General features: G+C 50.3%; 1 protein-coding gene across 1 annotated transcript in view; it reads left to right on the forward strand.

Moving 5' to 3' along the window:
* The window catches only part of KIF13B (kinesin family member 13B), a 712,974-nt gene that overhangs the window by 230,575 nt on the left and 457,299 nt on the right, over positions 1-25,100 (forward strand). The window contains exons 4-5 of the mRNA XM_085613040.1: positions 5,154-5,214; positions 24,535-24,627. Of these exons, the coding sequence (XP_085469166.1) occupies positions 5,154-5,214; positions 24,535-24,627 (154 nt within the window). The remainder of the gene's footprint in view (positions 1-5,153; positions 5,215-24,534; positions 24,628-25,100) is intronic.

Here is a 25,100-nt window from a genome sequence, read left to right on the forward strand (position 1 = left end):
AAGATCTAGACTATTTTTATATTGTTTAAGATGAGTTGTGTGACACACGAAGAGCAAATAAGAAGTAACAATGACAAGAACAAAAAACAGCTGTTAAAAGCCTTCAATACTAATTGAAGAGTATCTTATAGTACTGTGCACATAAATGAACAAAACAAGTTACAGTGCAATATTAAAGTGTAAAGTAGGCCACTTGCTGCATTACCAAAGAAATCAGTACTCTCATGTTCCAGGACCCAAGGTAACTTATAAATGAATGATGCCTATCAGAGTTATATATTTATTCTCTTCTGGTCTGGGCAAATAATCAAATGCTTGGGAGTCCAAGGGGAGAAGTCCTTCGAGGTAGGGTTCTCTCTATCACATAACGTTTTCATATAGAATTGTTTGCTGAAATTTGCAAAGAAGCGTTTGACTCATTTGCAGTTACATTCCCGAGATTACTTTGGAGGTATGTTTATTGCACGCTGAAGGCAAAGAAGCTATGATGCAGCAGCCACAAATTGCTTAGGATATGATTGATGGTGCTTCTTGTGTTGATGGCCTGTGTGTTCTACAAATGCAGAAATGCGTGTTCGAGAGCCTAATTTTTGCATCGTGGTATGCTGGATAAAGTTTATTGGTAATCCTATATTTTCTCACTTAGCATTTTTTTCTAAGACATCTCAATCTTTAAGCACCAGTCATTCAAGCCGTCAAGCATCTCCAGTATACCTGCCTTGAGATCTGAAATCTCCCTGGTTTTGAAAGCTTTAAGTCTACCACCATTGACAAAGCGGCTTCATTCAAAGCCCAAAACCCTTCCACTTGCTTTCACCATGCATCCAAGGAAGCAGATTAACGCTGATTGAATAATCATTTTCCACCACTAGGAGGGAATATGTGTCGTAATCCCGCAGTCTTTTTGCCCGCAGGGAATCACAACGCGGTCGTTATAACGACCGCGTTGTGATTCTGCATACCATTACTCCGCAAGTCGGAACAACGACTTGCGGAGGGGGGGCGCTGGATGTTGGAATAGTTTCATTTACTATTCCAACTCCAGTCTGTGCGGACAGTAGGGAAACTCGTTGTTCCGACTTGCGGAGTAATGGTATGCGGAATCACAACGCGATCGTTGTAACGACCGCGTTGTGATTCCCCGCGGGCAAAATGTTTCATGGTAAACGTTTACCATAGGAGGCAGTGGCCAATTATTTCAACTAGAGTTCGCGTCTTCATACTATCAATGAGGAATCTCTCTCCTCGCCCTTGACCCATTCTTCATTTGTTCCAAAATTTATGTTTCAAAGTTTCTTCTACACTTGTGTCAGGAAATGTAACTCCTGCTCAAAGACCGCTTAGAGGAAGTGATCATATCTGTGCTACTTCATTGTTCCCAAAAGACCAAGTACCTCTTAGATCTCTGACCAGCTCTACTTCTTGAAAACATTTGTAAATGCACAGTGCTAATAATGTAAATATGTCTTGCATTATCGCAGCTGTGCAAATAAGAGACTGTTTGAGTCTGGTGGGTTTTTGGCATGCATATTACCACATTCTTATCAAAAACATTCCAGGGTGCATCTCCAGGTCTGCAGTAGCATCACACCAGTTTCTCCTAAAGAGGAGTTTTCGGTCAGTGAGTAAGTCCAGCTTAATTCCAAGAAGGGGCATCTATCGGTGCGCATTGGACCATGAAAGCCAGTCGGTTGGATCTGGCCTTCTTGGCTGAGACACTTTTTATGACCATCTACAACGAAATCACCCCCTTAACTTCAGAAGAAAATTCCAAACTCATCTTTTCTGAACCCTCCATGACCTTGCTTTGCCTAGGACAGGGATTCAGCTACCCCAAACAGAAAAATGAATGTAATACTTACTCTAGAGGAATGCTGGCATTTAAAAGAAACTGTCCTCGGTGCTTCTGACATCCCTGTGGTTCTCCATGCCAGGTAAAGACCAGGACGCTTCTGGTGTGTCTCCCTTTTTGGTATCCAAGATCAGAAGAACCGCAAAGCATGAGATTAGTGATTAGAGCTAGATTCTAGCAAGAGATTAGTGATTAGAGCTAGATTCTATCAGTTTCCTCCTAGCTAAACCAAGAAAGCAATCTCTAAATGGCGCAGTAGGCTGGGCTTCAGGATTATGAACAGCTGATTCAAGGAGTTCAACTTCAAGGTTCATTTTGTACAGGATTGAACTGGAGAGAGGGGTTTAGGGGCTTTGGGTTGGGTGCAACTGAAAGCTCTGTTTTAAACCCCCAAGGAGGTGATACTGTCAGAAGCTGGTTCAGCAGTGGCACCGCTAGTGGTAAGCAAGGCCGTGGCACAGCTGAGAGCTTGCATGGCTGCGGCACAGCAGGCGGTGGGCATGGTAGTGGTAAATCTAAGTGTGAACATGGCAGTGGCCCTGCTTGTTTGAGCATGATAGTGACACCGTTGAGAGCTGGCATGGCAGTAGCACAGGTGAGAGCTGTCGGTGCTGTGGCACAGTCGAGGGTGAACATATTTGAAACACAGCTGATAGTCTTGGTTGAGCTCAAAAGCAATAGCTTTGATCTCATTGCCAACGACTAACCTTTATAAATGAAGGTGTAGAAAGTTCCATTAACTATAATCTGTCACCATGCCAATCTAGTCTGTCATTTCCCTCTGTATATTAGAACCTGGAGGTCTTTCTTGGTTTGCAGTATTACTGCCGTTGTGGCCTACCACATACATATAGCGTACTCTTACAGTGAGTCGCTGCACTTCACCAATAGCATGACCATGTGATCATGACCCCTTGAAGTCCCCTCGATTTTATGTCCTCATTGCCCGTTCTCTTCATCCACCTGCAAGTTATATTTCATACCCAACACAGCTGCAAGCTACATTTTATACCCCATGCAGCTGCAAGCTACATTTCATACCAAACACAGCTGCAAGCTACATTATATACCCCACACAGCTGCAAGCTACATTATATACCCCACACAGATGCAAGCTACGTTTTATATCCCACACAGATGCAAGCTACGTTTTATATCCCACACAGATGCAAGCTACGTTTTATATCCCACAAAGATGCAAGCTACGTTTTATGTCCCACGCAGATGCAAGTTACGTTTTATATCCCACACAGGTGCAAGCTACGTTTTATATCCCATGCAGCTGCAAGCTACCTTTTATCACACACAGATGCACGCTACGTTTTATACCCATGCAGCTGCAAGCTACGTTTTATATCTCACACAGATGCAAGCACGTTTGATATCTCATACAGATGCAAGCTACGTTTTATACCCATGCAGCTGCAAGCTACGTTTTATATCCCACACAGATGCAAGCTACGTTTTATATCTCACACAGATGCAAGCTACGTTTGATATCTCACACAGATGCAAGCTACGTTTGATATCCCACACAGATGCAAGCACGTTTGATATCTCACACAGATGCAAGCTACGTTTTATACCCATGCAGCTGCAAGCTACGTTTTATATCTCGCACAGATGCAAGCACGTTTGATATCTCACACAGATTCAAGCTACGTTTTATACCCATGCAGCTGCAAGCTACGTTTTATATCTCACACAGCTGCAAGGGAAGCTACGTTTGATATCCCACACAGATGTAAGCTACGTTTCATATTCCCGCAGACGCAAGCTACGTTTTATACCCCCGCAGATGAAAACTAGGTTTAATGCCCAACGCAACTGCAAGCAATGTTTTATACCTCACACAGTTGTAAACCGTGTTTTATACCTCATGCAGCTCCAAACTAGGTTTTATACCCCACACAACTGTAAGCAATGTTTTATACCCCACACAGCTGTAAACAATGTTTTATTCCCCATGCAGCTGCACGCAACCTATTATACCCCACACAGCTGCAAGCTACGTTTTATACCCCATGCAGTTGTAAACTAGGTTTATACCCCAAACAGCTGCAAGCTACGTTTTATATCCCACACAGCTGCAAGCTATGTTTCATATCCCACACAACTGCAAGCTACGTTTGATATCCCACGCAGCTGCACGCTACGTTTGATATCCCACGCAGCTGCACGCTACATTTTATACCCCGCAGCTGCAAGCTATACTTTAGAGAACACAAAGCTGCAAGCTACGTTATATAGCCCACACAGCTTCAAGCTACATTGTATACCCCATGCAACTGCAAGCAACATTTTATAGCCTATATAGCTGAAAGCAACGTTTTATACCCCACACAGTTTCAATATAGGTTTTATACCGCACGCTGCTGCAAGTTTCGTTTTATACCGCACGCTGCTGCAAGCTACGTTTTCTACCCCAGGCAGCTGCAAGCTATGTTTTATACCCCACGCAACTGCAAGCTATGTTTTATACCCCAGGCAGCTGCAAGCTATGTTTTATACCCCACGCAACTGCAAGCTATGTTTTATACCCCAGGCAGCTGCAAGCTATGTTTTATACCCCATGCACCTGCAAGCTATGTTTTATACCCCATGCAGTTGCAAACTGCAGTTTGTACCAGGTGCAGCCATAGAGTGCATTTAGGGCTTGCAACATTGTCTAGTTGTCTTTTTGGCTGCTGGCACAAGGTGGATTATATACAGGGTGCAAGGGATATTTTGAATCCGATGTAAGTAACACTTTGGTCAAGGGACATTATAGGCTGGGTACATGGGGAGTTTAGTCGCTATGGTGGAGAATGTGAAAACTGTGACGTGGACTCTGCATCTTGGAAGGAGCGTTGGCTGTGGCTTTTGTACATGTGCTTCTTACCTATGGAAAGAAAGGGCACAGTGACTAGAAATGCTGCCAGGTATTTGTTCTGTGGTAGACTTTGGAAGGGGTCAGCCACAAACCGGGCTACATTGAAATCATCATTAACTTTGAAGACTGTACAGGATAAATGTTGATTGCAATGCATGTGAAAACAAGTGTATTTCCTCAAAAAACCAAATGTTGTCGTGTTAAGTATCCGTTGTCTGCGCATGTGGTTGGAGCGGATTGCTTGTTTCTTGGGCTTGTGCTTTTCTTTCTATTTGTCTCAGAGTCTCTAGTCTGGGAGATATTTCTCAGAGTCTTACTCCAGTTTTGTGAAACTAATCTTGAGCTCTAGTTTCAGATTCTTTAAAGGAAGCTGCAGGCCCTACTCTAACGTGTACTCACGCTGTTACTCACTTGTTTCTTTTCTGACAGGTGTTTGCCTACGATCACTGCTTCTGGTCAATGGATGAGAATGTTAAAGACAAGTTTGCAGGTAACCTTGACTCTTTTGAATGTGAAAAGCAGTGTTTGTTAAACTCTTTTGAGTGCTCTTTATTGTTGGCCCTGGCCTGCAGTGAGCTTACGGAAGCTCCGCCAGACAGCTGCTCGTCGAGCATCAGTGTACTTACCTGTCGGCACCTGGCTTCCCTGCTCTTTGTTCCCCTCCTAGTGCCTGTGTGTGCTTTGCTCTGTCGCGGGTCACTTCGACATGACGTACAGGTCCACACAATGGCCCCAGCCTAACAAAAGCACAATGGGAGGTACACTTGTGTTTGTGAAACTTTCCAACCAAGACCAAGTACGGTTCTAGTTCAAATCAGAAGCTGGAACAAATAGAGCAGTCTGGATAGGAGGACGTACACAATGGTGGACTCGGCCATTCTGCACGCTACCTTATGTTATACGTATGATATAGCTTGCTTTTACTGCTGGTGTGGCCATCTGTGCGTGTGGGCTGCCTGGGTGTGTACATATGAACATGATCTTAGCCTTCTGTAGTGCGTTACAACATATCTGGGCTCTCTGAGTGCTTGTTGCTTCATGGCTCAGGGAAAAGGGCAAATATCTCCCAAAGAGAAGGGATTGCTTGGTCAGGATGCGTATGTGGCTACTCAGGGAATGCCTTGTATGCATGCAGGGCAAGCTCTCGTATGCCAGTGGAGAGCTGCAAGAGGCTGACAAGAATAGGGCATTGTGTCGCTAGCATCATGTTACTAATGTGCTGACTGTGCAGGTCTATGCATGAAGAGGGCAGGCTGAGAAGGGACTTCAGTTTGAAAGGAATGAGCAAGGTTGGAGAGTATGGGGAGAGCTTATTTTTATTTTTTTTATTTTTATTTTTTAAAGAAACCTTTATTTGACTTCAGAGAGTTACAGACATGGGCCTACAACCCCTTGGGCCGGCCACTAATTAGCATGAGACGTATCATTCCACCGTTATACAGATTGGTCAATCCGATGATCCCGTCAGTCCATCATTACTCCCAATGAAGGCAGAAGCAGTGGTTGAGTGACAATATTAAATACGGTTTCAATTTTCGATTTAAAACTGATAGACATTACACACAAACAAGGCAATAGGCAGTGTGAATATCGGGACGCGCTCCCCGGGGTAGGAAATCAATGACCTACTGCAGAGAAGGGAGGGGGGGCCTGGGAACAGAAGAAAAATCAAACTGTAACCTACTCATAACCGAACGGATGAGGAATGGTCAGCTAGGGGGACAAAGGGACATCCGATACAATAGCCAGTGGAGGGGCACAGATGTCTCCGCGATAAGTATTCCACGGACCCCACACCCCAGTCCATTTCCTAGGCTTACCTCTCGCTACATACACCGTCTTTTCTCGAAACATGCACCAATCCATACTCTCCTTCCACACCGAGACCGTGGGCGACCTCTGGGAACCCCACAACTGTGCGATGTTTCGTTTAGCCACCATATTTCCCAAAGTCGCCCACTGCGTCTGCGCCACATTATAATCGTTGGGCTCCCACTCATTCAGCAGGCATCTCCTAGCTTCTGGAAGCAGAGCAACATGAGTGACCTCTTCCATTACAGCATGCACCCGACGCCAAAAGCGAGCCACCTCAGGACATTCCCATATAACGTGAAGGAAAGTACCCAGTGAACCACAGCCACGCTTACACATCCCATCCACGGAGAAACCCATGCGCATCAGGCGGGGACCAGTGACATACACTCTATGGAGTATCTTTAGTTGTACGAACCGAAGGCGGGCCGGAATTGCCACCTCCCTCGGGGAGGCTATTGCCGAGACCCAGTCCTCATCATCTTATTCCAAACCGTCAGCCACCCAGATCTCCCTCAAGTGGGTCAACAGGTCTGCCCGGTCGTTGATAAGTTTTTTATAGATCAAGGAGATTGTGCTGTCAGGCACGTAGCCATCGAGCACCCTGTCCTCCAGTGGGGAATTTTCCGGGATAGCAGTAGCATCGGGGAAAACCGAGCACAACGCATGACGGACCTGAGCATACCGGAAGTACTCCCTATCGCTCAGCTTATATTCCGCTTTCAGCATTTCAAACGTTTTAAACTCCCCTTTCACCCAGAGATAACTCACCTTACATATGCCAATCATATCCCATTTCTCAAATCCTTTAGTTCTCCACAAACAGCCCAGCCCTTCTGAAGCATACAGTGGGGTCGCTCGAGTCAGGCGGTCCTTCCAACCCATCGCGGCATTAGCAGAATGCCACACACGTACCGCTATCTTGGTTGGGCCGGTCAACTGCACACCAGGTGACTTCGAATAGAGTGCTCTATTATAATCCCCCCCAGGCAATAGCATTTTATCCATCTCGAACGCCGGGTTCAGGGCCGGTCCGTACATCCCGTGGTTCACCGCCGCCAATTGGGACGCCCAATAGTATCGCTTGATATCGGGGAGTGCAATACCCCCATCATACCAAGGGAGTGTCAATTTTGCAAGAGCGATTCGCGATCGCCCGTCCCAAAACAACTGCCTCTGCAAGCTCTCTACCTCACGGAAGTAGCGGGCCGGTATGACGTCGAGTGTATTTTGCAGTGCATATAGGAATCGTGGTAGCGACATCATTTTAAACGACGCCGCGCGTCCGAGCGGCGAAAGCGGGAGCCGTCGCCACCTCGAGACGTCGGCCCTCAGTCGTTGGAGTGGGGGGAGTAAGTTCCGCTCATAACGGGCCACAGGGTCTAAGGATATGAATACCCCCAGGTATTTAAACCCAGACTGCGAAATCTGGATAGGGCAGCCACGCGGGAGGAGAGGAGCATCCCCGGAGAGAACATAGACTCATGACTTGGCCCAGTTGATGACCAAACCGGAGTTACGACCAAATGAGGTCAGAACATCGACTAGTACAATCAAAGACTGCCGAGGAAATGTGAGGTACAGGAGAATGTCGTCCGCATAAAGAGAGATGCGGTCCTCAAATTCAGGCGTCCACCTAATGCCGCGCAATGAGGGCTCCCATCGTAACCAGGCAGCAAGAGGCTCCAATGCAAGTGCGAAGAGAAGGGGCGACAATGGACAACCCTGCCGCGTGCCTCTTCCCAACTCGAAGGGTGCCGACGCTCTGCCATTCACCACTACCTTAGCCAACGGTTCCTCATACAGCAACTTCACCCAACCGATAAACCCGGGGCCAAAACCAAATTTCGCGAGCGCCGCCCAAAGATACGGCTATTCTAGGGTATCAAATGCCATTGTGGCATCCAAGGACGCCAAAACGGCCGGTTCACGTATTTACGCCGCTCTGGCGAGCACTCCATGAAGACGTCTCAGGTTCGGAGCCGTATTACGGTGGGGTATGAAACCGGACTGGTCCGGATGGATCAAGTCGCCAACGACCCTAACCAGACGATTAGCCAAAACCTTAGCCAGAATTTTAGGCTCAGCATTTAACAATGAGATGGGCCTGTAAGAAATACACCGATCCCGTGGCTTCCCCTCCTTGTGAATCACGACTATTGTAGCGAGGCGCTGATCATAGGGGAGGGAGCCCACGTCACGTGCCTCAAGGAACATGTCGCAGAGATGAGGCGCCATCTTGTCCGGGCGCAGCTTATACAGTTCAATGGGAAGGCCGTTGGGACCCATGGCCTTGCCAGAAGCGACCGAGCGAATAGCCAAAGCAATCTCATCAGGCGACAACGTCGCATCCATCAGTACCCTGTCTGCCTCTGACAAAGACGGCAACGCAATATCTCTCAGCAACAGATGAGTCATCCTCCAGGCCATCCGAGACTGGAGAATACACCTCGCGAAAATAAGTCGCGAAACAGTCAACAATTTCCACAGGGTCAGTCACACGCACGCCATCTGTTCTCTCAATAACCGGCACCACTCGACTCGCTCTCTCCTTCTCGTCCAACCATGCAATCAATTTTCCAGCCTTATCCCCCACATCGTATAAGCGCCCTTGTAGCTCCCTACTCATCACTCTGGCAGCATCAGTAACCAACGCTTTATAGTCAAGCTGCTTGAGACTGAGAACATGCAACTTATCATTCGTAACACCCATCTCCAGGTCCCCCTCCAACTTGGCTATTTCGTTTTCAAGGCGAACCACCTCTTCAGTCTTGCTTTTCTTGGAGTGGGAAATTGGAGAAAGTGCTTGCCCACGGATCACTGTTTTGAAGGCTTCCCACAACGAGACAGCAGATGACACTGACCCCACATTTTCATTGAAATAGCGCTCAAGGGACTTGACCAGGTCCGCCCGGATTTTAGGATTACGCAGGTACCAGGGATTACGCAGGTACCAGGGATTAATCGGTGCTACCCTCCCCTCAGCCGACCTCAGGACGACCTCAATGTGCAACAGCAGTGGGGAATGATCAGAAATACCCCGGGCCAGATGTCTTACTTCCCTAATCATCACAGCTTGGGCCGCCGGCATAAGGACATAGTCAAGTCTTGATAAACTGCCATGAGCCCCGGAGTGGAAAGTGTATTGCGCCTGCCCCGAGTGCATCAGTCTCCAGCAATCCATCAGCCCGAGGGCATCTATAAACCCACTCAGCCAGGCCTGTGCCCCCGGGAGGTCCCTGGGAGGGTGACGATCCGCCCTACCGGATATGACAGAATTAAAATCGCCCCCCATCACCAGAACACCCCCCGGGAGCCCCAAGACCATTCGCACCAAATCAGCGAAAGTTATGGCCTGCAACCCCGGTGGGACATATACAGAAACAAGCGATACGGTTCTGCCCTCCCATCGGCCTACAAGTGCAGCATACCGCCCTCTAGCATCATGAATCACGTCGTCTACCTCCAACGGGAGAGAGGTTCTAATCAAGATGCCCACCCCCCGCGAGCCAGAAGTGAAACCAGAATGAGCAACAAGACGGTACCCCCGCCTATTCATAGCATGGCAAGAATTCCCAATGAGATGCGTTTCCTGCAGAAAGACAATGTCTGGCGACAGCCGTTTCAAGAACTGCAGCACTACTCCACGTTTAATCCTATCCCCCAAGCCATTCCACGAAAGTACTCTTAATCCCCTACCCCCCATCCCAACCCCGCGCACAGCTCCGCCCCCCCCCAGAGTACACGAACCCGACCACCAGTCGTATAGCGTTACGTTGCCTTGTAGAACATTCAAACAGTCCCCAACTCCCCCCCTCCCCTCCAACATTCCCGTTACAACTCCCCCCCTCCCTGCACCCCTGCGTGAGCCCATGTAGCCCCCCCAACTTGCAGTGTGCCTGTCGCCCTAGCATTAACTAAGCTACAAAAAGGGGGAACCCCAGAGGAGGAAAGAGCCTCACTGAGCACCCCACAACCCCGGGCATTTAAGGATAAGGCACTGAGTAAAAACATCGAAACAAAATATGGAAGTGTCATCCCAATGTTCAGTCACCGGGAACCAAAGTCTATTCCTGTCCAGCCAGGCCCACTCCGTTCTCCTCGGTCGGTCCCTCTCGACTTCGTAGCTGGGGCAGGGTATCAAGCCAATCTCCTACCTCCTCCGGCCGATCGAAAAAATATGTCCGATCCTCAAACTCAACTCGCAACCTGGCCGGAAGGAGCATCGCATATTTCAGGTCCATGTCTCTCAGTCGCCGTTTAACACCCATGAACCCCTGTCGCTGCTTTTGGACCGATTTGTGTAAAGTCCGGGTAGAAACTTATATTAGTGTTCTCAAACTTCGTAGGCCCACTCACCCTCGAGGCCTGCAGGATAGCGTCTCTGTCCCTGAAATGAAAAATTCTGGCAATGAGTGGCCGTGGGGGAGCGCCCGTTTTCGGCTTACCACCCGGAACTCTATGGGCCCGCTCGACCGCAAAGAATTTACTCAGTCCCTTGGGTGCGAGCTGGTTGATCACGAGGTCTTCCACGAAGAGGTCAGCCGCAGGGACCTCCGATTTCTCCGGTACCCCAATTATGCGCACATTATTCCGCCGAGCCCTACTTTCAAAATCCTCCAGCCGACGGACAGACAAATCATTGGACGTCCGCAGCTTGCGAACCTCGGTTTGGAGGTCAGACACGTCCGTTGCCAGACTCGACGTTGTCAGACCCAAGGATTTGACCTTCTCATTCGTTTGTGAAAGGTCCGCTCTGACAAGTTTAACGTCGATCAAAACCGTGTCCAATTTATGGGCCAAGGTGTCGAATTGCTGGCCGACTGCTGCTTTCATCTCATCGATGGCGCCCATGACGTCCTGCAATGTTAACTCCGTAGACGATCCCGGGCCATCCTTGGATCTCTCCGGTGACTTATGCAGGCCACTAGGAGATCCTTTTGGCTGGGTATAGCGGTCCATGTTATTAGCTTGGGTATGAGCTCCCCGCCTAGTCGTCTTGGATTTTTGCTTGTCGCTGTCCAATCTAGCCGCCATTGTCTGATGGTCGCCAAGGTTATCGTCCACCAACACGATTAGTGACCCTCGGAGAGCCGATCTAGGGAGCCTCGGCGATCACGAAAGGCGGTCCAGACTAGGGTCCAAGATTCAGGCAGGGGACCCGATCTTCCCACAATCAATGTATGCTGACAATCCGGGGTCCCTCCGTCAGTCTCAGCGAGGAGACCCGAAAGTGAAAGTAGGGGGTGCGCGCCGGCCCGGGTCCTGCAGGCCGTTGTTGTTCACTTTCTACCCGGGCACCATGCCAACTCGAATCCGGGGCAAGGTCAGGAGTAGGCCGCAGACTTGAAATCGATGCTATCCCGGTTCCTGAAGTCCGATTTGAATTTGGACAACGGGTATCACCTCCGCATAGGTTGGCCTTTAGAAGCCCGTCAATAGAATCAGGATATGTTCAGGATAGACGTGAGAGGTTGTGGAGGCCCTCGGGAGCCCTGTGCCTACGCGGCCATCTTGGTTGCGCGCTAGGCTCCTCCCCCCGGGGGAGAGCTTATTGAGTTCTCCTCGGAACAACCCATTGCCAATGAGTTGACCGTCGGTGCTTTGTTTGATGTAGAGAGGTCCATGGCTGATGCGTTTGGAGTCTGGCCACGAAGGTGACGGTAGAGCAGGAAGTTAGTGATGCACCAATGATTAAGGATCCAGAAGAGTAAAACGTCACTCAAACAGTAGCTGCTTAGCTCATTGAGTGTGCAGGACCGTGATTGAGGCCTGGAGAACCAGAGTTTCTAAATAGAAGACTAGATGCTGGGTTCAGGCGTGGGGTGTTGTGTGGTCGAGAGCCTGGGAAATCCCTGAGCAGCAAAAGCACATGTGCGCCAAAGACAGATGAGTGAACACCGAGAACAAGCATGAATGGGTAAAGAAGTGGTAAAGGCAAGACCTATGAGGAGGCCCACAGAACCCGACTATACCGAAGAGTTAACGCTCAATCAATGACAGAAGTTTCAGGAAGTGGGTGGTTGTGGAACAAAGAAGCAGACAGTAGGGGTGAGGAGGGGACTTGGACCCCCTTGTAGAGTCCACTGGAGCACTTGCTCAAGTCGTTCCGAGGGGAGGAAATATATCACGACCTATGAGGGAGGCAGGCCCTCTTGGAGCCGCATGAAACACTATGAAAATAGAAGAGGGACTATATCACCCTGAACGGGTTGGCTATCTTGTATTACTCTTTAACAAAAGGAACAAAGGCCCATATGGCGCTGTGTTGGTGATACAAGTCTGTGAGGGTCTTGAGTCACTTGGGTTCTGCTATAACTGATGCTGTTAGGTATTCCAATGTTTAACTAGTGGATTTAAGAGTAGAGAAGGTTTACCTAGTTGGTCCAATATCAATAGGTTGATTGCGGTATTTGAATTCAGTCGATGTATTACATATGAATGGGTTGAAACATTAAATATTATCGCTGATGTATGTCTAAAAGGACTTCAACCAACCGAGCTGCTGTGACTCAATAATGCTGACCACGGCGACTGGAAAAAATATCTGAATTAGAATAGTGCATGCACCAAAATACTCTGGGATTACATTAATGTTTGAACATTTTACTTTCAACCATTCTACAAAGCAGCCACTCAATTGTACAACATGGCAAAGATACATTGAATAAGCCAATGGTTTGTATTTCGAGCCATGTTGTACAGCTGTGTGTGCTGTTCATCATTTTTTAAAGTAAAAAAAAAAAAGTTGCTATGACACAGCCAGCATTGACTGCTTCATAGCGCCTTTTTTTTTTTATTTACAATTTTAGACATGCTGCATAGCAGGTACTGCTCTTCAACACGGCTAAAAACCATTGACAAAGCCAATAGATCTCACATGGATGCGACCTCTTGGCTTTGCCAGTGCTTGTTTCCTAACCTAATGCAAGCAGTCCTAAGAAGCAAACTAGAGCGGGAGTGGGTGGGAGGGGGGAAGAAGGATGTGGATCTACATCCGGCCAGAGCTCTGCGGGCTTTGGAACTGCGGAACCAGATTAAATTCTCGGCATTGGCGCGATATCCTGTGATATGAGGCAAATCACTTAATCTCCCCATGTCTAAAAACCATGAATGTTAACTTGTGTAATGTAACTGGTGCTCGTGTAAAGTGCTCGAATACCTTTGAGTCAGGTCCAGTTCTTGATGTATAAAAATGCCAAGAAATAGAAGAAATTTTTCCTCAATCACAGTGCGAGGACCGGACGGACACTAATTAAGATAAATCAATCTGTACTTTGTCCATGCTGCACGCAAAAAAAGGAAGTGACACCTCACATGTGCTGCAGAATTAAAAGGCAACAAAGAAGAGTGAGAATTATGCCAATTAAAGACGAAATAGATTATCACCAATTGACAGCACATGCACATACAAGCGAGACCTAAAAACTGGACATAAAAGTGCCCAGTAGCATTTTGCATTGTTAAAGTAGCCCAGAGTAAAGTTGGAGTGACAGGATTTTAGAATACTTGTGGTAATGTGGAGAGGTTAGTAAGACTGCTAACAGTGGGTATGGCTGTGGCACAAGGGGGTTGTTGTTAACATGCCGGTGATAGAGCCAGGAGCTGGCCTAGCAGTGGCACAGCAGGGTATGAGCATGGCACTGGGACAGCTGGCAGTGGCACGGCTAGGTGTGTGCATGGCAGTGATCCAGATAGGTCTGGGCATGGCTGTAGCACAGCTAGCGTTCATTAAGGCAGTGGCATAGGTGACAGCCTTTGATCCCTTTTCCTCTGGTTGTCCTTTCCAAATGAAGGCGTAGAACATTACAGTAGCAATAATCTGCCACTATGCTATTCAAAGCAAAAACCAAAGGAAATGATGGACGGAGTGTTTAACATTGCAAGCACTCACCCCCAGTCAACTGATCTGGGTTTAATCCATCACTGTTCTTTAGCCCACTCTGCCACCCCAGTTCAGACATGGCCATATGCAAATCAGTCTGACCCTGTGCCTCATGGGAACAGTCCAGCCCGAACTGCCAAGCCATGTCTTCCCTGGACTGGAAACAAGCTTCCTAGGACCGGTTTCTGGCATTTCAGCCGTCTTCAGCCAGGCTTGCTTGAATCCAGTGGCAAAGTGAGCAAGGGACTCACGTCTGAGCATACCCTGCCAACTTATGGCGAACAAAGCAAAAACCAAACCAAACCAAAATTTCCTTTGGTTTTACTATGCTATTCAAGTCAGTCATTTCTTTCTGTATATTAGCACCTGGAGGCCCTTCTCTGTTTGCAATATTACTATCCTTGTAGTCTACCACTTTACATATAGCACATTTCACAGTGTCTGGACACCTCCACATTAGCATGACCATAGGATGATGACCCCCTCAAAGTTCCCTTGATTTTTACTTGTCGTTACCTGTTCTCCTCCACCTCCTGTCCGGTATGTTACTATCTCTGCCCGTATTTCTCTGCCTAGTGCCTGGTTTCCTCTAATCCTCTCTTGTGCTTGCATCTCTTTCTTTGCCTTTACACCGTATGCATTTTCTTGCTTACCCATTTTATTCTCCCCTTTCTCTGACTTCTCACCTTGCCTTTGCTGCCTGCTTCCCGCTCCTCCTCTGCCTGCTTCCCCCTCCTCCTCTGCCTGCTTCCCCCTCCTCCTCTGCCTGCTTCCCGCTCCTCCTCTGCCTGCTTCCCGCTCCTCCTCTGCCTGCTTCCCGCTCCTCCTCTGCCTGCTTCCCGCTCCTCCTCTGCCTGCTTCCCGCTCCTCCTCTGCCTGCTTCCCGCTCCTCCTCTGCCTGCTTCCCGCGCCCCCTCTGCCTGCTTCCCGCGCCCCCTCTGCCTGCTTCCCGTGCCCCCTCTGCCTGCTTCCCGTGCCCCCTCTGCCTGCTTCCCGCGCCCCCTCTGCCTGCTTCCCGCGCCCCCTCTGCCTGCTTCCCGCGCCCCCTCTGCCTGCTTCCCGCGCCCCCTCTGCCTGCTTCCCGCGCCCCCTCTGCCTGCTTCCCGCGCCCCCTCTGCCTGCTTCCCGCGCCCCCTCTGCCTGCTTCCCGCGCCCCCTCTGCCTGCTTCCCGCGCCCCCTCTGCCTGCTTCCCGCGCCCCCTCTGCCTGCTTCCCGCGCCCCCTCTGCCTGCTTCCCGCGCCCCCTCTGCCTGCTTCCCGCGCCCCCTCTGCCTGCTTCCCGCGCCCCTCTGCCTGCTTCCCGCGCCCCTCTGCCTGCTTCCCGCGCCCCCTCTGCCTGCTTCCCGCGCCCCCTCTGCCTGCTTCCCGCGCCCCCTCTGCCTGCTTCCCGCGCCCCCTCTGCCTGCTTCCCGCGCCCCCTCTGCCTGCTTCCCGCGCCCCCTCTGCCTGCTTCCCGCGCCCCCTCTGCCTGCTTCCCCCGTGCCCCCTCTGCCTGCTTCCCCCGTGCCCCCTCTGCCTGCTTCCCCCGTGCCCCCTCGGCCTGCTTCCCCCGCGCCCCCTCGGCCTGCTTCCCCCGCGCCCCCTCGGCCTGCTTCCCCCGCGCCCCCTCGGCCTGCTTCCCCCGCGCCCCCTCGGCCTGCTTCCCCCGCGCCCCCTCGGCCTGCTTCCCCCGCGCCCCCTCGGCCTGCTTCCCCCGCGCCCCCTCGGCCTGCTTCCCCCGCGCCCCCTCGGCCTGCTTCCCCCGCGCCCCCTCGGCCTGCTTCCCCCGCGCCCCCTCGGCCTGCTTCCCCCGCGCCCCCTCGGCCTGCTTCCCCCGCGCCCCCTCGGCCTGCTTCCCCCGCGCCCCCTCGGCCTGCTTCCCCCGCGCCCCCTCGGCCTGCTTCCCCCGCGCCCCCTCGGCCTGCTTCCCCCGCGCCCCCTCGGCCTGCTTCCCCCGCGCCCCCTCGGCCTGCTTCCCCCGCGCCCCCTCGGCCTGCTTCCCCCGCGCCCCCTCGGCCTGCTTCCCCCGCGCCCCCTCGGCCTGCTTCCCCCGCGCCCCCTCGGCCTGCTTCCCCCGCGCCCCCTCGGCCTGCTTCCCCCGCGCCCCCTCGGCCTGCTTTCCCCGCGCCCCCTCGGCCTGCTTTCCCCGCGCCCCCTCGGCCTGCTTTCCCCGCGCCCCCTCGGCCTGCTTTCCCCGCGCCCCCTCGGCCTGCTTTCCCCGCGCCCCCTCGGCCGGCTTTCCCCGCGCCCCCTCGGCCGGCTTTCCCCGCGCCCCCTCGGCCGGCTTTCCCCGCGCCCCCTCGGCCGGCTTTCCCCGCGCCCCCTCGGCCGGCTTTCCGCACCCCCTCCCCCCGCATTCCACGTGCCACCCCCGTCATCGGTCTGCTTTCCACGTGCCACCCCCATCATCGGTCTGCTTTCCACGTGCCACCATGGTCCTCAGCCCGCTTTCCGCGCCCCTCACCTCGTCCTGCTTTCCACGCCCACCCCCTCCTCGGCCCGCTTTCCACTCGCCCCCTCCTCGGCCCGATTTCCACCCCTGCCTGCTTGTTCCGCATCCCTTTTGCCTGCTTGTTCCGCATCCCTTTTGCCTGCTTGTTCCGCATCCCTTTTGCCTGCTTGTTCCGGATCCCCTGTGCCTGCTTGTTCCGGATCCCCTGTGCCTGCTTGTTCCGGATCCCCTGTGCCTGCTTGTTCCGCATCCCCTGTGCCTGCTTGTTCCGCATCCCCTGTGCCTGCTTGTTCCGCATCCCCTGTGCCTGCTTGTTCCGCATCCCCTGTGCCTGCTTGTTCCGCATCCCCTGTGCCTGCTTGTTCCGCATCCCCTTTTGCATGCTTGCTGCCCTCACATGCTAGCTTAAGCCAGCTCCTCTACTTGCTCGCCGCCTCGCCTCTCATTGCATACTCCCTCCTCCAAATGCGTCCTTCTGATTGCTTACTTGCCCCCTCTGATTGACTCTGCTTGCTCGCCTTTGCCCCATCTCTGCTTGCTCGCCTTTGCCCCATCTCTGCTTGCTCGCCTTTGCCCCATCTCTGCTTGCTCGCCTTTGCCCCATCTCTGCTTGCTCACCTTTGCCCCATCTCTGCCTGCTCACCTTTGCCCCATCTCTGCCTGCTCACCTTTGCCCCATCTCTGCCTGCTCACCTTTGCCCCATCTCTGCTTGCTCACCTTTGCCCCATCTCTGCTTGCTCACCTTTCCTGCACCAACTCCTTTTCCTGCCTACTCTCCTCGGTCTGCCTGTTCACCTTCATCTCCTAACTGCCATTGGGGGTTTACACCCTGTATCATTTCTTTCCTGTCTATGGCTGTTCACCTTCTTCCCTCCTCATGCATGTACTCCATGCTCCTCACCCTAGAGCTAATCCATCCACCACTGCTCACTTTTGTCCCTTCCCTGCTCATTTGCTTTCTGTTGGACAGGCCACATGAAGGGCTTGCTCCCTCCCCGCATGACAGGGCCCAAGCCCCGGACTCCCAGGTGTTACCCCCAAGAGCAACCCGCACCCCGTCTCCCAACGGAACTCCTGCCCCCGGACAGCCATGTATCATGGGGCCGAACCACTACCGGCTCCCCCGGCCGGATCAGCCGCCATCTTGGGCGCTGCGCCACGAGGCCGCATGGCCCCGGCTCGACCCTAACCCAGGGCCTGGCCGGCCCCGACATCCCGGCACCACCATCCACCCAGGAGGTGAACGGACCACTTGGCAGGTCAATGGGAGAAAGAAGCGTCGAGGGCTCTCCCCCGCCAGGTGCCGATCACCCTCCAGCTCCCCCAGGCGCTGGCTCCACCCCCCCGCTGGGTGTCTGGACTCCCTCATCCCGGACCCCCACCTCCAAGTGCGAGGGTCCGGACATCAAAGGGCGCCAGACCTATAACTAGGGCCGCTCCAGAGCAGGAAGGCAGTTGTATCCTGGAGTCGAGAGACACCGAGAGAACTCAGCCTTGACGGACTACTGGCGCTGCCGTAGCCCTGCCTTGTGAACTATCGTCCGGCCTGCTGGCGCTGCCGCGGCCTTCTGCATCATCCATCCTCGTCGGGACCTGCTGGCGCTGCCGCGGACCGTTGTAACGACCACCTTCATCGGGACCTGCTGGCGCTGCCGCGGACCGTGTAACGACCATCTTCACCGGGACCTGCTGGCGCTGCCGCGGACCGTGTACCGACCATCTTCACCGGGACCTGCTGGCGCTGCCGCGGCCCGTCCAAGCTAGAACACCGAGCTCGAGGATTGTGAGCTATCCACCATACCATCTCAGCTACCAGACTGGTAACCAGACTGTCCCGCTACCCCCTTTCCCCCAAACCAAGAGACTCGAATCGAGGGGACCCCTGAGTCCAGACCTCCTTGTACCATTTCATCGTACCTTAAGAAATCACCTATAAAGAACGCTAAACCTTATCCTTGTGTGGTGTATATCTGTGGGGGGGAAGTTATTCATCTGGTCGATCGCTGGAGACGGCTCTCCCCGGAGACCTCTCCCCTTGTCCTCGGCCGACCCTCCCGGTCCGTCTAACACTTTCCTGTGCATATTTTTAGGTCGAGCCTAGGCAGTGCTTGTGCTGTCTCTTCGAGACATGTTGTATTCAGATATGGACTTTAAGCTCCACCCATTTTCCACCTATCTTTTTAATTGGCTAATCTTACTGCCCATTGTAAATGCTGGCTTTTGATTCATGAATAGGCTTAGTATTCTCTCTTTTTAGACTTTTTATCCTCCCATGAGGACTGTCCCTGCTACATGTGTTCTTACTTTCACTGTTATTTATGGTACTCTGTGAGTACTCTTTTCTTATTAGGTCAGGCCTAGTTTGGTGGCTTGCTTCTGCTCCTTTTCTTTCATGACAACAACACACTTCCGCCTATTGCACAGCATGGCACACGCTTTTATTCATTTCTGCACAGTGCCGCTTTCACCTTAAATTTAAGGAGCGGCATAGCAGTCCACCTTTCTTTATTTTTTCTCCACTGTACCGCTTTCCAATGAAATGTAAGGAGTGGCAGAGGTGAGCGCTGCGCTTTAACACGTAGTGTGGCCTCGTGCCTTTTTTATTTTTGAACGCATTGCTTTGATTTTAAGTGCGCCGTCATTTGTTTATGAATGACGCCGCTTTCACTTTAAGTGTGCCTTTAATTGTTTATGAACAGCGCCACTTTCCTCCGCAAACCACTACAACGTATTTTCATTTCTTTATTTCAGACTGGCAGACTAATTTGTTGCCTTTCTGAATGTGCTCAGCTGACAGCTGGTTATTCTCCCCTCCCCCAATCAACTCCCCCCTCCCGCTGTTCACTGTTGATCGAACTTTCTTTCCTGTCCCAGTTTCTCATCTCCCCACCACTCCTTCAGCCTCAACCACTTCCCTTGCCACTGTCTTCTAAGCGCCTCTCGCTTGTTTTGTTGGTGCCTTTTGAAGTTTGTCTGAACAAATACATTGGTCTCCTGTTCAGTAGAACTTTCTGCATCACTGGCTAGCCGGCAACCTTCATACCTGGCTTCTTGATGGTAAGCTGTTCCTTCGCTCCACTCCATCCATTTGATATTTCTTCAATTGCTCACCGCTGCTCTTTTTACTCCGAGTGTGTTTAGGGGAAATAGTTTGTCGTTCTCATCCACTTTTCTTTGTTCGAATTCGCACAGGTGCATAGCTTTGCCTGGGGAACAAGAACAGTTCATTTAGGTGGCAGGTGTCCTCTACCCTAATGTCCAAGGCTGCAAAGTATTAGACGGCAAGTGTCTTCTGCTATACATTTGTGTAAGGCTGCAGAGTATCTGTGTGCGTTGCCACTAATATTAGCTCACTATCCCGTCTTCGAGCCTTCATTTTGATATTGTTTGCCAACTGTTCCTGTTTCAGTGGTTGTGCGACACCGAACTGAAATACTTGTGAGGGGTGCCTCATTGTAAACAATGCGGTGAATACTAAAGGAAGATGGCATCCGTTCCATATGTTGTGAAACTGATCATCATGTGTTTGTCCTGCATGCTTGACATATGCTTATGGACACATTCTGCGCAAATTATCCTGTTTGATTTCATTCATGTGAAGGAGACTGTTGGGGATAAGGATTGTTATTATCTTTGTAAATATTGGTTCATTTGAGCGGTTCATTATGGTGAGCGTGGGGTCATGCAGAAGCCAGATTGTTAGAGTATGCTCTTACATTTCATTCAGTGCATTATGCACTGTGCTATTTGAAAATCATCCTGGCTTCCTTTCTCTGCAATGTGTTTTCAAGGTTGCCATCTCTTCTTCGCTGGAGCACATGTTCAAAGACCACCGCTTTAGGTCCTTCTTGGAGGGGTTGTTGTTTAAGAGGTGGGTCACCATTGAAGCAGTCTTGTATTTGCATCTGATTTTTGGATTGATGACTGATTGTCTTCTTGATTGGGTTTTTCTTCCAAGGAACCACCTCAGAATGTGTCGAAAAATCATGGCAGACATGCTAGTCCCACTTCTTTCAGCCCGCCTCCAGATTCTGATTGGTTTTTGTCAGTGTCCTTTAAAAAACACATTGCTCCACAAAACAAGTTACCATTCCGTATAACACACAATCCGACTCCATAAAATTACACTACACTCAATACTGCTTAATTACTATCCACCATACCACACAATTCCACTACAGAAATCCACCTCACACGATACCACAACTAATACAATGCAACTCATATAATACCACTGCACACCACATACATACACTCCATAACACATGGGGATAAAACATTGCCATTTACAATGCTATTAGCTCGAACTCAAACAAATGCAAGACCGAATGCATTTCCAATGCTTGTTTCTGCCCGTACCCCGACCCACTGATGAGAGGTCTTCGCCTCATGCAATACTTGCTCTCCTTGGCCAACATCTCTTAATGGCATTCGATGACATACAGGCTGTTTTCGCATGTTTGCGCGCCTGTCACAGTTCATTAACCTGTCTGGGACACCGGCCAGTCTGTCTGTCTGTCACCCCCATGCGGCTTTGCTGCGCTTCGTGCTTTCTGGGTTCACCTGAGCGCATCCTCCCTGTAAAACCGGCGAGCCTGCAGATTGCTTCGACGATGACACAGCCCGCTCTTCATGGCTAACTGGAGAGCTGGGTCGATGCAGGCCCGTGTCCTGTGGGAAGCCGCATTTCTATTGTATGTGTTCTCTTGGGCATCACCGCAGAGCTCCTCTTTGGTTGTGTGAGACCACAGCTCACCCGAGGCTGTGTCTTTGCAAAATCCCTCACCCCACATTTATTGGGAAAGCATTATTTCATGTAGGAACAACGTGTCAATCCGATGCTGATGTGGGATAGCACGTTTCAGAAAGATGTGTTGCTCTTTTTTGTTTTTTCCTCCTAAGTGTGGTGGTCGAGATAATGTATGGAATGGATTTTGGGCTGTTAGGCGGGCCTTGTTCCAGAAGTGTCCCAGCTGCGAGAAGTTGAATATGTGTTGGTGACAAGTTTTGAGCTTGTTTTAAAACGAGTAAATCTGAGAAAACCAAATTATTTTGTGTCTGACAGTGGCAGTGAGGAGGCCGCCATGCATAGTGGTAAGAAGTGAATGCAAGCCGCACAGCCGGCCTGGAGGTAGGGGGCCGGCAAGCCAATAACACAGAAGGAACTGGACACGAGGGCCTCGATGACGAGGGCCATTATACATCCAGTGGGTATCGTAGGAGTTACTGATTCTACCTGAGTTACTCCGTGTATTCACCTGCGGACTTCGGCTGCTGACAGTAGATGGAAACCCTCAGCCTTTGACTGCAGGTCAGATACCGGATATGAGATGAGGATTAACTAAGGGGAACGGGATGGGATCGGGATCCTTAGGGACCCACCGGTAATACCCCAGGTATTACATCAGGCGGATTCCAATCAGACCTGAGTTACTGAGTATTGCACCAAGTTGCATGTATGGAGTCCTTGAGTCTCACAGGGGGCACTTGTAATGACAGGTTGGTGCTTCGGCCTCGGGCATCCTTTCTCCCGAAGGTGGTACCTTCCTTCCATGTATTACAGTCCATCACACTCCCGGCGTTCTTCTTTCTGCCGCATCCCTCTAAGGAGGAGGGACTCACTTGGTTGGATCCCAAGCAGGCGTGTGTCTTCTACATTGATAGGACTAAGGGGCACTGGGTGGGTGTACGATCAACTCTTTCTCAGCTTAGTGGATGTGAAGAAACTGAAGGCAGTCCAGAGACTGACTTTGTCCAGATATATTTATTGAACATATTTCAAGTCGTTCTGAGCTAGCGATATGGGAAACATCCTTTACCACGCAACCATTACAACGCATACATTCTAGCGGTATAGCAGCAGAATGCATTATAGACAATGTAGATGTTACAAACCATTACGTATTGTCCTTTACACCCAGCTGTGCTGTGGCCAGGAAGGAACCTTCAGAAGGACTAAGTCCTCATTCCACCGGGGTCGAGGCCTCTACACACCGACTGTAGCTAGAAGGCCTTCTGGTGTTGGATATCTGCCAAGCTGCTACGTGGGTTCCATTCCTTCACCAGGCATTATTTTATCGACTTGCACGTCCACAGTGAGGGTCATTTCACCTGCTTGGTCATGCCTGACTTCCTTTTTAAAGCCCACCCTCAGCCCACCACCTTTCTAGAGGTGCTGTTTTGGTATTGATACAAAAAGTGAGACATTTGTGGTTAGAAGCACACATCAGAAGAACACACGACTAACCTTCGGTAACGTTCTTTGTGGTGAATATTCTCTATAACTGCAGATTCATCACTGATTTCCCCCTCCTTCCTGGAGTGAGTGGCCTTTTCATATGTGAAGAGGTCCCATTCTGAATTTTGCAGTCTGTTTTCTCAAATGATCTGTCGCCCCGCTTCTGACAGTTTGGTAAATGTTCATAATACCCTGACTTTTGTGTGCAGGGATGTTGCTTTTATGTGCCTGTGTCATCACGTCTGAAGCTGGGACGTGGCTGTGGCAGAGGCTATTGCAGAGTTTTCCATATCCAGGTTACAAATTATTGGTCATATAGAGATAGGTGGCTGCCATAGAGTCTAAATGTGGGCTCGTAGGGCTCTGCGCTACAAATAAGGAGATAGAGGTGACAGCTGTTGCCATGGAGGGGGAATGTTGACTCTATGGTTGCTTCTCAAGAAAAGTTTGAAGGTTCCCAGCAGGGTTGTAGTGGGCTTCCTCTTCCATTTTGTGAGCAAAGCGGAGAGGCTGACCAACTTTGGTCACCAACTTTGGTAGATCTTCAGCCCAGGCAAGAAGAGAGGACTGATCATGTTTCAGGGGCATCTCTTATCACAAGATCTTGAGCCAGAGGATGAAGAGCTACTGATGTTAATCAGGTGGGATTCAGAAACTGCTGTGTGGGGAGAACAGATGAAGCACAAGGAATGGAGGAAATGTGCTGATAAGTCTGCCGGAGATGGGATCCCGATAACTGCAGTTGCACTGATTAAAATTAGACTTGTAGGACGGGTGCACTACTTATTTCAAGGTCTTGTCTGAGGAACCCTTTAGACTAGATAAAACCCTCCTGCTTGTCGGCTATGAAGAGGAGGAGTCTGGACAAAGCTGAAATCACTCAATCTACTCAAGTTCACCGCAAGCTTTCCATCTCATATGCCTTCCAAACCTTCAGGTGACCTTGAAAGTGGGCTCATATGATTGTTTTGTGAAATATTGGCATCTGGTTTAAGAGGCATCTATCTGGTGGTTTTACGAGTGATTAGTTCCTTCATTTTATATATTTGGAAATTCTCTAATGCCTTTGCCAAAGCACTCAATGGAGGCTTATAAACTATGGTATGTTAACATGACATTTGTGGTGTAATATAAGGTTTGCAGATTGAGGGACTAAAATACAAGTGGTAGACGTAATTAATGAGGAAAAATTCCAATCAAGGTTTGGAAAAGGGATCATGGGGAAGGAACACATGCGCAGAGGTCTGCCTGTGACAGCAAAAACGATTTGGTTTGCAAATCTTCCCTTTCCTCAGCTGGTTACAAGTATTTACAGTTTTGTTAAAATAATATTTTCTTACCTGTCCCCTTAAAAGTATTGGGGCATGATGATACTTTTTGTAACCTAAAATGTCTGTGCCTACAGTTCATATTGTCTAACCTATTATACCTGTTGCCTTTTAGGTCAAGATGTTGTTTTTCAGTGCCTTGGGGAGAACATTCTTCAAAATGCCTTTGAGGGTTACAACGCCTGTATATTTGCCTATGGACAGACTGGTAAGTACTGTTAATAAGTAATATGATTGGGCAGAATCCCTGGGATTCCCGAGGCTATCCGAAGAATGATGTCACTGTAGGTCTCACAACCCCAGGTGCCAACATCAAACTAATGAACGTTCTAGAATGCATATTCTTGGTGGCATCTACTAATAATAAGCATAATTGATGAATATTTTAGAAATGGCCCATCTTGGTCCATGCTGAAAGTTACTAACTAGGCCAGGTGTTGAGTTTTAATCTAATAACACAAAAAGGTGATTCAGCATTTATCCTCGTCTGATAATGCTCCAGTGTAGGGCGCTACGCACGCCCGAGCCGTGAAATGAACAGATGATATAGGCTTATCATAGCCTTAACCTTGTACTTTCCTCTGGGACTTACGGAGCACAAAGGATCCTTTACAGATGTTTGGAACGCCTTCATTGCTTTATTTCAGCCTTCTGACTAAGGAGGAACTATGTCACTTATGC

The sequence above is a fragment of the Triturus cristatus genome, chromosome 6 (assembly GCF_964204655.1).
Source record: "Triturus cristatus chromosome 6, aTriCri1.1, whole genome shotgun sequence".
NCBI lineage: Eukaryota > Metazoa > Chordata > Amphibia > Caudata > Salamandridae > Triturus > Triturus cristatus.